This window comes from Colossoma macropomum, unplaced genomic scaffold, assembly GCF_904425465.1.
Source record: "Colossoma macropomum unplaced genomic scaffold, Colossoma_macropomum, whole genome shotgun sequence".
Taxonomy (NCBI): domain Eukaryota; kingdom Metazoa; phylum Chordata; class Actinopteri; order Characiformes; family Serrasalmidae; genus Colossoma; species Colossoma macropomum.
Genome location: NW_023494804.1, coordinates 19,693,390 through 19,707,092, shown reverse-complemented (window position 1 = coordinate 19,707,092; position 13,703 = coordinate 19,693,390). Strand labels below are relative to the sequence as shown.

The 13,703-nt window shown below is 38.6% G+C and overlaps 1 protein-coding gene across 2 annotated transcripts in view; it reads right to left on the bottom strand.

The window, feature by feature from the left end:
* Positions 1-3,561: 3,561 nt before the first annotated feature.
* Positions 3,562-13,703, bottom strand: part of dpysl2b (dihydropyrimidinase like 2b) — a 40,876-nt gene continuing 30,734 nt past the window's right edge. For both annotated transcript variants that reach the window (XM_036595135.1, XM_036595136.1), the window contains 7 exons: positions 12,121-12,241; positions 11,574-11,730; positions 11,008-11,149; positions 9,834-10,004; positions 6,483-6,662; positions 5,288-5,453; positions 3,562-3,942 (listed from right to left, as the gene is read on the bottom strand). In XM_036595135.1, coding sequence (XP_036451028.1) covers positions 3,851-3,942; positions 5,288-5,453; positions 6,483-6,662; positions 9,834-10,004; positions 11,008-11,149; positions 11,574-11,730; positions 12,121-12,241 — 1,029 coding nt within the window. In that variant the 3' untranslated portion in view covers positions 3,562-3,850. The remainder of the gene's footprint in view (positions 3,943-5,287; positions 5,454-6,482; positions 6,663-9,833; positions 10,005-11,007; positions 11,150-11,573; positions 11,731-12,120; positions 12,242-13,703) is intronic.

Genomic DNA, 13,703 nt, shown 5'->3' with positions numbered 1-13,703 from the left:
ATCTAAAAAGAGAAGAGTCATGTGCTTCAGTGACTTTGCTTGATGCTGGATGTACTAAGAAACTTCACTGCAGTTCTTTGAGGAACTTCAGATTTTTAGACCTGATACCTTTTAACTTGCGTTAGGCTACTCTGCCCACCACTGTATGTGTAGTCACAGGGAGATAAAGCAAGAAGAACATGATGTCTGAGAGAAGGAGAAAAAACAGAGAACAGCTGTAGGATGGGTTTATTAAATGAGAACCAGACTGCACAAAAAAAGAATAAAAAAAAAAGTGCAGATTTGAGCATTGGTCCACCAGGGTCGCTCAGGGTTCCATCAGAGACTTACAGAGAGGCACACTTGATCCAGCGTGAGACTTTTTCACTACACTACAACTACATTATACATCATACATGGTCCACTCTCAGAAAAATTAGTTCAGCCCTTCAGCAACTCCACACTGTAGCATTTACTACACTGAAAATAACAGTGCTTTGAATTTACTTGATTTAAACATGTACATTTGTTGTTTTTTTGCAGTAAGCGTGTTGATGTAATACATTTCATCCATGTGGAAATCAAGTCAAGTACATCCAAAGCACTAATTGTTTTCAGAGCAGGGAAAACTGGTCAGTTAAGGTGTGCACTTCACTCTGGAGGTCCTGAAGTTAATCATCAAAGTCCCTTATTCGAATTAAACCAGTGCGATCACATTGATTACATATCATTCATTGCACTACATCACTAACATCAACAATGGCACTGCGATAGAATCTCAAACAAGAGCACTGTGAAAAGGGGTAAGGGAGAAAAAGCTGGCACCTTTGCATCGGTTAACATCGGCTATTGTATATTTATAGCCTTCTTTTTCATCAATAATAAAAAAACAAAACAAAAACAAACAAAAAAAAAAAATCAAAATGGACTAAAAAATGGTCAGTACACTTCTGTGACTTTAGGCACAAGCATAAAGCTAGGGTTAGTGTAAAAACATAAAACACGAAAGACACCCATTCATTTCCATTTCCGTCAGTGTGAACGGCGTATTCATTCTCCATTAGCACATTCACTGACACAGGCAGTAATGGCTGAATAAAAACCACTCGAATACAGTCAAACTGCACTGATAGCAATTATACACTGTAAATGCAAAAAAGACACTTTGCTGTAAAACCTTTTCTATATCGCACATTTTAGCTGAGCTGTTTTTGAACAAAATGTGGAAAAAATTTCACAGCATGTAGGTTGTACACAGATGTTAATGTGGTGTCATCATCACAATTATTTGACTGCAATTACTTCCCCCAGTTACTAGCTTTCATAATCATATGTTCATGTAGCAATAATCACAATGAGAATGAGGGTTCGTTTTTAACAGCTGAGTGAGACAAATGCATGTAAATAAGAGGAAGCATAACATGCAGAAATTTCTGCGACGTCATGGGTGTTATACAAACTTGGTGTTACAATATAAACATGGTATTTGTTTATTTGATGTTTGTTAATAGCTCCTTTAGAGGGCGTCGGTGAGTAATGTTTGTTAATAACGCCTTTAAAGGGCAGCACTGAGTAATGTTTGTTTAATAAATGTTTGCTAAGAACGCCTTTAGAGGGCGGCGGTAGGTAATGTTTCTTTGATGTTAACATTTTAGAAGGCGGCAGTAACATTTGTTTAATTAATGTTTAATGTTTAATTAATTGTTAATTAATGTTAATAACACCTTCAGAGGGCAGCGAGAAGTGAGAAGTGTTTGCTTATTTGATGTTTATTGCAAACAGTGGTGATTAATATTTGTTTATTTGATGGTTGTTATTTTCACCTTTAGAGGGCGACGGTGAGTAACGTTTGTTTATATTTAGTGTTTGTTAATAACACCTTTAGAGGGCGGCGGTGAGTAACGTTTGTTTATATTTAATGTTTGTTAATAACACCTTTAGAGGGAGGCGGTGAGTAACGTTTGTTTATTAGATGTTAATAACACCTTTAGAGGGCAGCGGTGAATAATGTTTGTTTATTTGATGTTAAAAACAGCTTTAGTGGTCAGTGGTGATTAATACTTGTTTATATAATGTTTGTTAATAGCCTTTAGAGGGCAGTGGTGAGTACCGTTTGCTTATTTGTTGTTTATTCATGACGCCTTTAGAGGGCGGCAGTAAGTAATGTTTGTTTATTTGATGTTTGTTAAAAACACCTTTAGAGGGCGGCAGTGAGTAACGTTCATTTATTTGATGTTAAAAACAGCTTTAGTGGGCAGTGGTGATTAATATTTGTTAATTTGATGTTTATTAATAATGCCTTTAGAGGGCAGCAGTGAGTAATGTTTGTTTATTTGATGTCTGTTGTCAGCTGAGAGTTAGTAAGACTATAGCTAACCAGACAATTTGGCAACTTTAGCCAAGTTTTAACTGGAAATTAATTGTCAGATAACATTTCATGATAGTGACAGGCCTTCCAAGTTAAGCTTTCTCCAGTTTGTTCTCAAAAAGCCCAACTAAACACTGTGACGTTACCAAAAAAACACTTAAACACATCTATTAAGATAAATGTTCAAAACCTCCATATTTTTTGCATTTACAGTTGAATTGTTGCTACTACAAGCCGAGGTGACAACGCTGGCTCCAAACACTGACTTTTACAGAAGTGGCAGAAGTTGTTGTTCCAGCACTAATAGCCACACCTCCGCGCTCTACCTCCCTATTTCCTGAGTTTAAACCAGCCATAAGGGAGACATCAAAGCCCAAACGTCCTTCATTTCTTTGTCACTTCCCACCTGTGCCTTCCTAAATTCCTTTCCTGTGCTACAGTTGCCTGCCATTGCATCTCTCTCATTACAATGATTCCAACACCCTGCCAGAAAAATATCCTCACACAGGGCACCGATTTCCAAAACCTCACCATTGAAGCGGCAAAAACAGTGCGCTATTCATTCACAGCCAAACACAACCCTCACTTTCATGGACTCTTAGCAATGATGTATTAAACTGCTTTCCACATATGGAGCATGACTGTTTATTATGTTCCTGTTGAAATGCAACTTCCAAAACAACAGAGGAAGCCAAGCTTAACACCCCATGTCCTCTTTATTTGTCTAAACAAGGCTTTGCTCATTGCTTGCATTCATGAAGTCATGGAGTTTTAAAGTCATACACAATGAAAGGTAGCACAATCTGTGGTGTACCACTGCCCATATGGTTTCCTTCATTTGCAATTACTTCATTCTGTGTGATCTGGATGTATTTTTGACCACGATACAAGTCATGAAAATTACATTACTGAAGTACACTCAACATTTCACTTTGACTTCTCTGCGCCAACTTTTGAATGAATGCTGACATTCCTCCTCTTCCTTATAAACACTGACCCACAAGCAATGACAGAAGACAACGTTTAGGCCACTGGAAGTGCTCAAAGCTAGGACTCTCGTTACCCCAGTTACCTTGTTAAATAAAGTAAACATTAACAGCTCTGCCTAGTCTAACTGGACCCTTCCAATAAAAAAACGTTAAATAGAAAAATAATAAAATGACACATGGTAGGTAGAAAGTACAGTATAAAAAACACTAAATCATACAATCAGAGGTGCTCAAATATGGAGTGTTAATTTTTTCCTTTTATCTTCACATGAGGCAAATACTTCTTTTTTTTTCTAGATTTCTCCTCTAGGAGAGGGTGCAAGGTTGGGGAGAGGATGGGGAGAGAGGGGAAGTGTAGAGGATTGAGAGATGTAGGGGAGGTTGACAGGGTTTGGGGAGTGGAGAGTCAAAGGCCCCTTGGACGATTTGGCTCGAGGCATGATGTTGGAAACATCTCCACTTGCAGACATCCCTCGCCTGCAACCCCCTGATCTCCTGCAGAGAGAGGAGAGGTCTAGCCCAGGCTGGTGATGTTGGCCCTGCCACCAGGGGGCGCCACGATGCGTTGAGTGGTACGGCGTGGAATGTTGTCGTCAACCTGAGCACCTGAGAACAAATCAGTAGACGAGAACATCAGTGTAAGGCAGCAAGGACAAAAACACTATTATAAAATAGTTCCCCGATCTAAAATCTGACTGGGTGATTCATGTCTGAAAACATGAAAATGTAAAAAATGCACATAAATGAACACAGTTGTACATGAACACCCCTGGTCAAAAACTTAAATAGGTATTTTTTCTATAGATTTTAGCATTTATTTTCTGAGTTTAACATACTGGAAGAAAATAAAACATAAAATATAAAATGTGCCACAACGTTTGCACAGACCACCATTTATGTTTTATTTGTTCTACTGATAACAAATTGAAATAGGGTTTTTCAAGTGGTACCAAACTTGTAGTGGATATTGGCAATGAACAGTGAGTATGTTTACATGCGCATCATAATCGGATTTCTGCAGTTTTATGATTGTTCAACTGGTCATGTAAACAGCATACTGAGATTTCTTAGATCAGAGTAAGGCCTAGAAATCGGATTTCTCAGCAGCGTTGCCGCGAGATGGCAGCAAAACACTTTTGGAGCAACACTGAAACAAAGTACATGCTTGACGAAATGAAGGATTTAAATATTCTTCCTCTTCTAGATGATGTATGTTCATATTTTCAGGTAAAGTGGTGCAATGTTTAAATTAAAAAAAGCGTTTTACGTTACGTTTACATCACGTCTTCTTCTGTGAGTTTATTGAAATCTGATTACTGCCTGACTCGTGTAGACCTGGAGTTTCACGTTATCTGATTACTCAAGTGCATGTAAACGTGTTGACTGGATTACTGACAAAATCTGATTTTCTGCAGTTATCAGATTATTAAGTACAGGTAAACACACTCATTCATTACAAAAAATCTCATACAAATCATGAAATAGTTTGCAGGAGAACAAAGAAAACAGTGCTTTTAACCACTATTTCTCATTTTACTTACCATTAAAATTATTTGTCTTAGATTTTGACACCTTGTTTTAGGCCTATTTAATATTTGTTAAACTTTTTTGCTTTTCTGTGGCTGAAATTTCAGTGCATCCCTAAATAACACACAAGTATTTATTAAACATTGGTATGTTTTATCATGTCACATTTTGTTACAATTTTATAAAAACGAACTTCATGCTAGGATGTGCATTAGTTATTTTACCCCATTTATAGGGGAGCTTCATTTCTTCATCAGTTTTGGACCCTTTCACTACTAAGATCACACCAGAGCTTTCTGCCCTTGTTTTGGCCGTGATCAGTATGTTTATTCAACATTAGGCTGTACAGTACTAGACTATTACAGTGATTTACTGCAGTTCTGCGGCTGTGTGCTCATTCCTGAGGACTTTTGACAGGACTCACCAGACAGACTAAATCCAGACTGGTGCAGGTTGCGGACGGGCTGCGCGGCCTGCTTGGCTGGAGAAGTTTTGGCAGAGGAAGCAGGAGTGACAGCCTTGGGGGTCACGGACACCTCGCAGACTGGCCCATCATAAAGACCCCGCGGGACACCCCTTAACTCAGCAAGCTGCAGAACACAGAGGGGAAACCAGAGGATAAGTTTTAACTGCACAGAAACAGCACAATACCACCGTTTCTTTTTCAGTGCTGATATCAGAACTGACACCTTGTTACCAAAACCAATTAAACTCACTCAAGATCATCTGAAACTGCTCAAGCCAAACTTTTAAGCTTTTTTTTTTTTACATTCTTTCAAAATTCATCTAAACAAACAGAAATAGCACTTACAGTGCAAACCTGTGAAAAATTAGATTATTTTATGTATTAATTACTATGAATACTGTAATTCTAGTGTAAAAGAGATAGAGCTGGGCAATGTGACAATGTTCGTGGGTATCATCTGTACTTAAATAACTGCATGTCAGATTAAAAAAAAGGCACAATAAGTCAAGTTAAATGGATTTAGTGTGGCACTGTATATAAAATGTGCAATACAAATCATTAGATTCACAGTTTATATTAGCATTTTTTTAATGTGGCACTTCATGTGGCTTGAACTTATCAGATGTCAGAAAAAAAATATTGTGACATACAATGTATCGCGAAAAGTTTCTAGATATTACATTTTTGCCATATCGCTCAGCTCCACATATAACATACTGAAAGAGCTCATGGTAATGCTAGGCTACATATGGCTAGTGTTGTTATCATGTAATTTCACTTTATGTCGCTTTATATGATACTGCGCTAAAAGCATAGATTTGTTACAAAATTGGACTTGATTCATTCTTTTATTCCTCTAATATCCAATCAATAAAGCACTACAGTGGTCTGTAGGCCACAAATGAGAGCCAAGCAACACCAACAAAGCACAAAGTAACAGCAAGCACACCAAAGCCAATGTATATTTAGCTTTCTGATTCATGTTTACATGATTTAACCATCTGTAAGTACACTACAGAGTAAATATGTTAAGTAACCATGTATTTAAGTCCAAAATAAACCTACCATTAACCAACCCGTAACACACAGGGATCCTGGCACAGTCAAAACGACATCTTTAAAAGGGATCATATAAAGGAAAGCTGTTCTGTACCCTGCTGCGGGCCTTTATCCTCTTGTAGACGTAGTCGGGGAAGGGTTTTCTGGCCACGTAACGTCCCGAGCCCTCTGTGGTATGGAGGGTTCCGTCCTCCAGCACGATTTTTCCCTGGCTGATCACCACCAGTGGTGCCCCGCGCACCTCCATGCCCTCGAAGATATTATATTCCACTGCCTGCAAACCAGAGAGGGAAACAGACAACACACAAACATAATTCTTACAAAAGTAAGGTAATGGCAGCTCGAACAGTTGCTTAATTAATTATTTTGGTTAGAAAATGAAAAGGAAAATGGTAAAAATATGGAGAAATTTTTTTTTGCTGGACAGACATTATTTAAGATATTTTTTTTTTTTTGTTGAAAATCCCAAAATCCATTTATGAAGTTATGTAATAACTGCAGTTTTGGAGACTACACTTAATCCTTACCTTCCTTCTCTCTCTCTCTCTCTCTCTCTCTCTGTCTCTCTCTATACATACATACATACACACACACATATATCTATATCTACATATATATCTATATCTATAAATATCTATATCTGTGTATATATATATATATATATATATATATATATATATATATATATATATATTTATTATTTATATATATATATGTATGTATATATATATATATATAATTTTTTTTTACACTTTTTGCATACAGTAGTTGCCCCTTGAATTGTGTGTAAACATTTAATGATGAATTTCATGTTGAACGGACCAACAGAAATGATCCGAAATTAGCTAAAATCCTGCACACAGAGAGGATCATAAATTTACAGCCCAAATTGGTCAATGACTGATTTATAGGGCCAACTTCAATTAGCCTTTTTAAAAGTTCTCACTGTGTGAGCTAAATAAAGACAAGGTTGTGACATAACTGGCATGTTAAATTTGTAAATGAAAAATCTTTTGCCATTTTAAATAACATGAATCAAATAAAGTGCTGCATCTAAAGTAAGATGAAACTGGCTATTTAGCCCTATGAGTCATGTGTAATAGAGGGGTTTTATTCCAAAACACATTACAGACCACTTTCATGAATTTTTCTGTCACAATATATGTCATACACAAGAAATATCAGTGCTATATTATAAATAACACCACTTTAGTAAAACAAATACTGTTTGTATTGTGTTTTTTTCCATTAAACAACAGCTGTAATCCTATAAAAACCTACGTCCAAAATTGTTACTATGTTTCTTTAAAAATTACTCAGCTTTAAATTACCTTTTTAACTGAAGCACTTAAGATGGTTAAGACGCTTTAACTACTTGAATACTCAACTACCCCACAGGAAGCAACAGCTAACAACATCACATCACACAGTGTGAGTGAGTGCTGCTTGTTACAGGATGTTCTGCTGATACTGGCCTAAAACCTACACCCAGTATTGGATCTGAGAAATCTCTGCTTTTTGGAAAAAGCGATGAAAGAAAATTCATCAACAAGTGTTCAAATTTGTACAACATTCAGTGAACTTTTTTGGAACGGAAGCACAGATAAGCACAGACCAGCTGAACTGCTTGGCACTGTGTTTTTTTTTGGTAAAGGGGAAATATGACATCAACATCATGTTCGCTTTAAAGCAGGCGCGAGTGGTTTTGTTGGTTATCTGAAACTACCAATTGCTCCAAAGCCACTTCCTGATTGTGTTCCTACATTGCAGTTCATGGTTCATGTTTTGTAATCTTTATTCTTCCATCTTAACACTTTATGATGTGTTATGGTCTGGTGTGCTCTGTGATATTCTGTAGAGGGAAAGTTGGACGGGGCAGCAGGGAGAGGCAGTGCGTGAGTTCTCGGAGGCAGTGAGGCCGCCCTGCTAAATATTACTGCCACGAAGCCAGTGGTGGTATGGTAAGGTCCCAAACGATGTAAAAAGAGCATGAGCTCATTCTCGTCCTCCATGCGCGCACACACACACACACAGTGCCTAGTTTTCCTGTACCTCCTTACATAGAAAGTATCCTTCCTGGTCAAATGGAAAATATAATTAAAAATCACCAGCAAAGTGAATGTGAGCCATTAAAAACATCACACTTGTATTTATACAGTGTCAGGACATGGGGTGATAAATTAATGTACTGAGGCCACGAGTTTCTTGTGGTCACATGGCCTCCATATATTTATTCTTTTTTCATTCATCATGACATTTTAACACATTTTAAAGGGCAGCTGGTGTTTACAAAAAAACTAAACAAAACCAAAACAAAAAAAAAAAACGAATGAAAAGCAACAAAAATGTCCCATATGTACCAAACAACAGAGCCACTGAGGAGACATGGCCTCAATATAATACTGGCCTCAATATATTAATTTGTGACCCCAATATATTTGTGGTTCGTTCATCAAGACATTTAGCGCAATGCAAAGGGCAGCTGGTGTTTACAAATTTAATAAATAAACAAACAGTTTAAGTTAACAAAACACTAAGTTTTGTCTCGACAGCAGCAATATTTAAGTATCTATAATTTAAAAGTCTAATTTATGATATATTTTACCTATACGTACTGATGATATGTAACATATGCATTATGTAAGCATCTATATGTCTTCTAAGCCTAGAACTTTCTAAGTGTAGCTCAGAAACTGATTTTAACTTAATCCTTAAGACCAGTAACTAAAAAAATGGTTTTGTTATGTTGTTTTAAAAAAAATATACAAATCATGCAGCTTCTGTAAAAAAAGCACACTTTACAAAGTCAGGACCACATTATTTGTCCTGTCTCTCTTGTTTCACTATGAAGGTTTTGTTCTGAAAAAGTGTATAAAAACACACACACGCACACACACACACACATTCACACACACAAACACACACACACACACACACACATTCACGCACACAAACACACACACACACACACACACACACACACACACACGCATTCACACACACAAACACACACACACACACACACACACACACACACACACACACACACACACACATTCACACACACAAACACACACACACTCGCTGCACAGAACGTGTTATGGCTGCTAACAATCAGCAGAGTTTTGATCCAACACTTAGGCAGCTTTTAACGATGACATCACTCCTATGAGTCAGAGTCCCACACCCAAACTCGGGTGAACAACACAACCAATCATCCACATTCACCACTAAAAACCCCCTCTATAAAATACTGCTTTAGCCACCTATCAGCAGAAGGACACCCTATTAGGATGTAAAATGCCATTACTGAAATCTCAATGCGCTTCTTCCACAGAACACAGCATCGTTCTGTTAGGAGTAAAGGAGCTTCTCTATGACTTATAAAGCAACAGACTTCTTGTAGGGCTACTGCTGCTGTTGAGTTTCTGCTGGTCGGACTCACCAGGTTGTGGCTCTTGGCGGAGATGATTTTGGTGACATCAGGGTCCCACAGAACCAGGTCTGCGTCTGATCCCACAGCGATGCGGCCCTTACGGGGGTACAGGTTGAAGATCTTAGCTGCGTTTGTGCTGGTCACAGCCACAAACTGGTTCTCATCCATCTTACCGGTCACCTGGGGGGAAGGACATAATAGTAATTTGTAGGGTTGTTTCAGGTTTTTGCACAAAAACATCACATTTATGTCATTATGTCATCTAACTTATATTTTGAACATTAGGAAATGTGCGTACATATATTTTTTCCATTTAGAATTTTGTTGCTGAGATATTACATAGAGTACAGTGCAAAAGCCAGACATCACTCTTCATTTATTTAATTTCCATTCAAAACAGCCATTAAGGACAAGTTAATCATTATTCAGGAGATATTTCTGAGGAGATTAGATATAAGATGATCCATTTGCATAAGGAAGGAAAATCAAAGGAAAATAAGTACGAAAATATCAGTTTCCAAAACTGGAGATTTGATTAAAATGATTAAAAGCTGCAGGGAAAATGGGACCCCTAACAGACCTGGAAGACCATCAAAGCTTTCACCTAAATCAAGCTCCACTCTTGCTTCAGATCTGAAAAAAATCCACAGGTGTTTCTGTCCATCCTTCTACTGTGAGCAGACAAGTGTAGTTGTTCAGGCTGCTAAATATCCCTGCAGATTTCTTTGAAAAGCTAAAAGTGAGTCTCCTGAAAAGAACAGAAGCTGTAATGAAAGTAAAGAGTGGACACAACAAATATATAACATGACTATTTTGACTGGAGATTAAATAAATTAAGGGTGATTTCAGACTTTTACACAGAACTGTCCTGTATATATGTACATGTATTTTTCTTCATTTGGAATTTTAGACTAGTAAAAAATTTGCCCTTTTGCCGACCATGAAAACTCTTAGTTGGGGACAGTTCTAGTAATTTGGGAAAAAAACATCCATGATGTAATCCACTGTGAGTGTGTGTGTGTGTGTGTGTGTGTGCATGCATCCGTACGGGTACTGAGATATCTACTTGCCCACAGCAGTGAGATGTCTCCAGGCCAAGAGAGCTGTATCTGTCTAAACTGGCTTCTGGGTAAATAAATCCACATGGCTTTATTTTACTGCAGCCCTTTTATCTCTAACTCACCACACATTTATCCCAGATGATGGACATCCTCTCCTCCGTCCCGTTGGTGCCCTCAGGGATCAGGGTGAAGTCGTCTTTGCCCACGGCTCTCTGGGCAGTGTTAAATGTGCAGTGGGAACTGCCGGTCACCTGCAGGTCACCACTGCAGAGAGAGATAGAGAGAGAGTGACAGAGAGAGAGAGAGAGAGAGAGAGAGAGAGAGAGAAATAGAGCAGAGAAAAAGAAAGAGAGAATAAGAAAGAATAATTGGAGATAAAAGGAGAGCAAGAAAAGCAGAGAGAGAGAAAGGTAAAACGGTGTGTTAGCGCAGGGTGCAGGTCAGTGAAGAAAGCTGAGAGTATTTTTTCAGCTTTAGAGAAGGGTGGGTATTCATTCTGAGCTCAGAGCCACCCAGGATTTCATTCTTCTCCTATTTCAGGCTTTTACTCGCCTCTTTTTCAGGCTCACTCCTCAGTGGTTTAAAATTGGCACTGCCTGGTGCTTATTTCCGCCGTGCTGCTAAAAAGCGTAGCAGAAATCCACAGTGACTGAATGTGAGCAGACAGACTTTCATCTGAGTTTCGTACCAGGACAGCAGAGAGTTCAGATAGTCGGGTGTGGTGGGGTCCGGACTGAGGGGTGGGGACGTCACATAAGCCGCAGCTTTGGCCCAGTTCTTGCTCCAGTAGTGCGAGCCGTCCGTGCCAAGACTGGCTGTTATTGGCTCTCCATACACCACAGTGCCTGCAATGTCCAATGAGTTTGCATTAATCCTACCACATAATCATACAGCAATTCTAGTCTAATTCTGGAGCCTCTCCCCTATAATGTCATATAATGGAGTTTCGGCCAAGTACAGCTGAGTCATACTGTGCTGTATGTTTTGAATGACTTCACTATGCCTCTGATCATAAATTTAGTCACACTAACTCTGACTTATAGGCTACATGGCTTTAGTGGACGCAGCACACACACTACAAGCGAAAATTTTGGAAGCAACTCTAACTTTTGTTAAAAAAAAAAAAAATCATGATAACATTATAACAGACAATAACATGGACCAAAACGTTTATTAACATAGCACTACATTTTGGAATATGAGTAAATATGATAAAATATGTTTTCGAGTCTTACCTTTCTTTCTGGCCTGGGCGATGACGTCAGCGGCACTCTTGCTCATCACCTTGGTGATGTAAAGAGGGCAGTTGGTCTGATTGGCCACTGTCACAGAGCGGTTGACTGCCTCTGCCTCCACCTAGACACCACAGAAGACCCAAATGTTGCATTCGTTACATTAGTTACTGTTACATTACAGCTGTTATATCAGAACTGTTACACTGCAAATGTTATATCACAGTTGTCACATTACAGCTTTTATATTACACGTCACACTTAAGCTGTTACATTTCAGCTGGTACATTACAGCTGTCACATTAAACTGTTACATTAAAGTTTCTGTCTTTCATTTTAATGAACTCTCGGGTGGAAGAACATGTTGCCAGTTGCATTAAACTTTAAGTCAGGAGTGCCCAATCCTGTACCCAGAGATCTTTTACCCTGGAGACTTCAGATGCCCCTGAAGGTCTTCATCACCAGGATCAAGTGTGTTAGATTAGGGTTGGAGACAAGGGTGGTAGATCTCCTGGATGAGGACTGTGCACCCCTGCTTAAAGTGTTTCCCTTAAGTATGGTCCCTAAAAGGGAATTTGTTAAGGGTGTTGCATAAAATCCCTCAGACGTTTCTCTTCGCCAAGGGAAAACACTGAAGTGTTCACTACGGTTACTGAGGTTTTGCTGTAGTAAAATACCACTGTATCCATGACAGCTTTCTCTCATTAAAGGAACTCAGCTGTAGCAGTTAACCAAAGCCAAATAATGAAACTAACCCACTCTCCTAAAATCAGCTTTGATAAGCTGTTGTTTCAGCCAAGATAAAAATTACCTGCTTAGTTATGTCAGGAAAGTGTGTCATCCTGGACGTTAACAAGAAAAATATCTCCTTGTTGTGGGACTAATAAAAGATTTTCTTATCTTATTGTATCTACAACTACGGGCTGGAAATTCCACTGGAAACATTTAACCCTCCACACACTCGCCCACACCTCAAATTCCATGTTTCTATATATGTTTCTCTTTGTGATAATATAGTGCAGCGATACAGTTCAAACATTTCCTCAATCTGTACAGTCGCCCTTTTCATTCCATCTTATCACGAGATCATATGTGACTCACATCTGGAGTTACGACACTATGAAAGGGGCTAAAATACACGTCATCTGCCTCTCACCGTGTGGAACTGGTGGATTCATGTGTCCGTCTACATTATGTGTGAAACAGACCAATGGACACTCAGGAAATCACTAAGGACTGACCAATCATGACGGAAACCCTTCATTCTTCATTCAGTCCACATCGGAGACACAAATGAAATGGTGTGCAGAGAGTTTAGAGCTGCTGAAGTTGCTGCAGTGGTCTTGGAAAGTACTGATGAAGATATCAGAGCATTTTGATATGAAACATATGGGTATCGTTTCATATCCAAGAGCCTTTAAATGCGAATTTAAGAAGTTATGCAAAAATCAAAGAAATGCCTTCAGACTGTTTTTTAAAACAGTCAGCATAAATAAATGTACTGATTCACAAGGGTACCTCCTTAACGTTTTGACTGACTCTGTATGTCATGCAAAAATAACCTGTGGTTGGTCAATCCCTTTGCT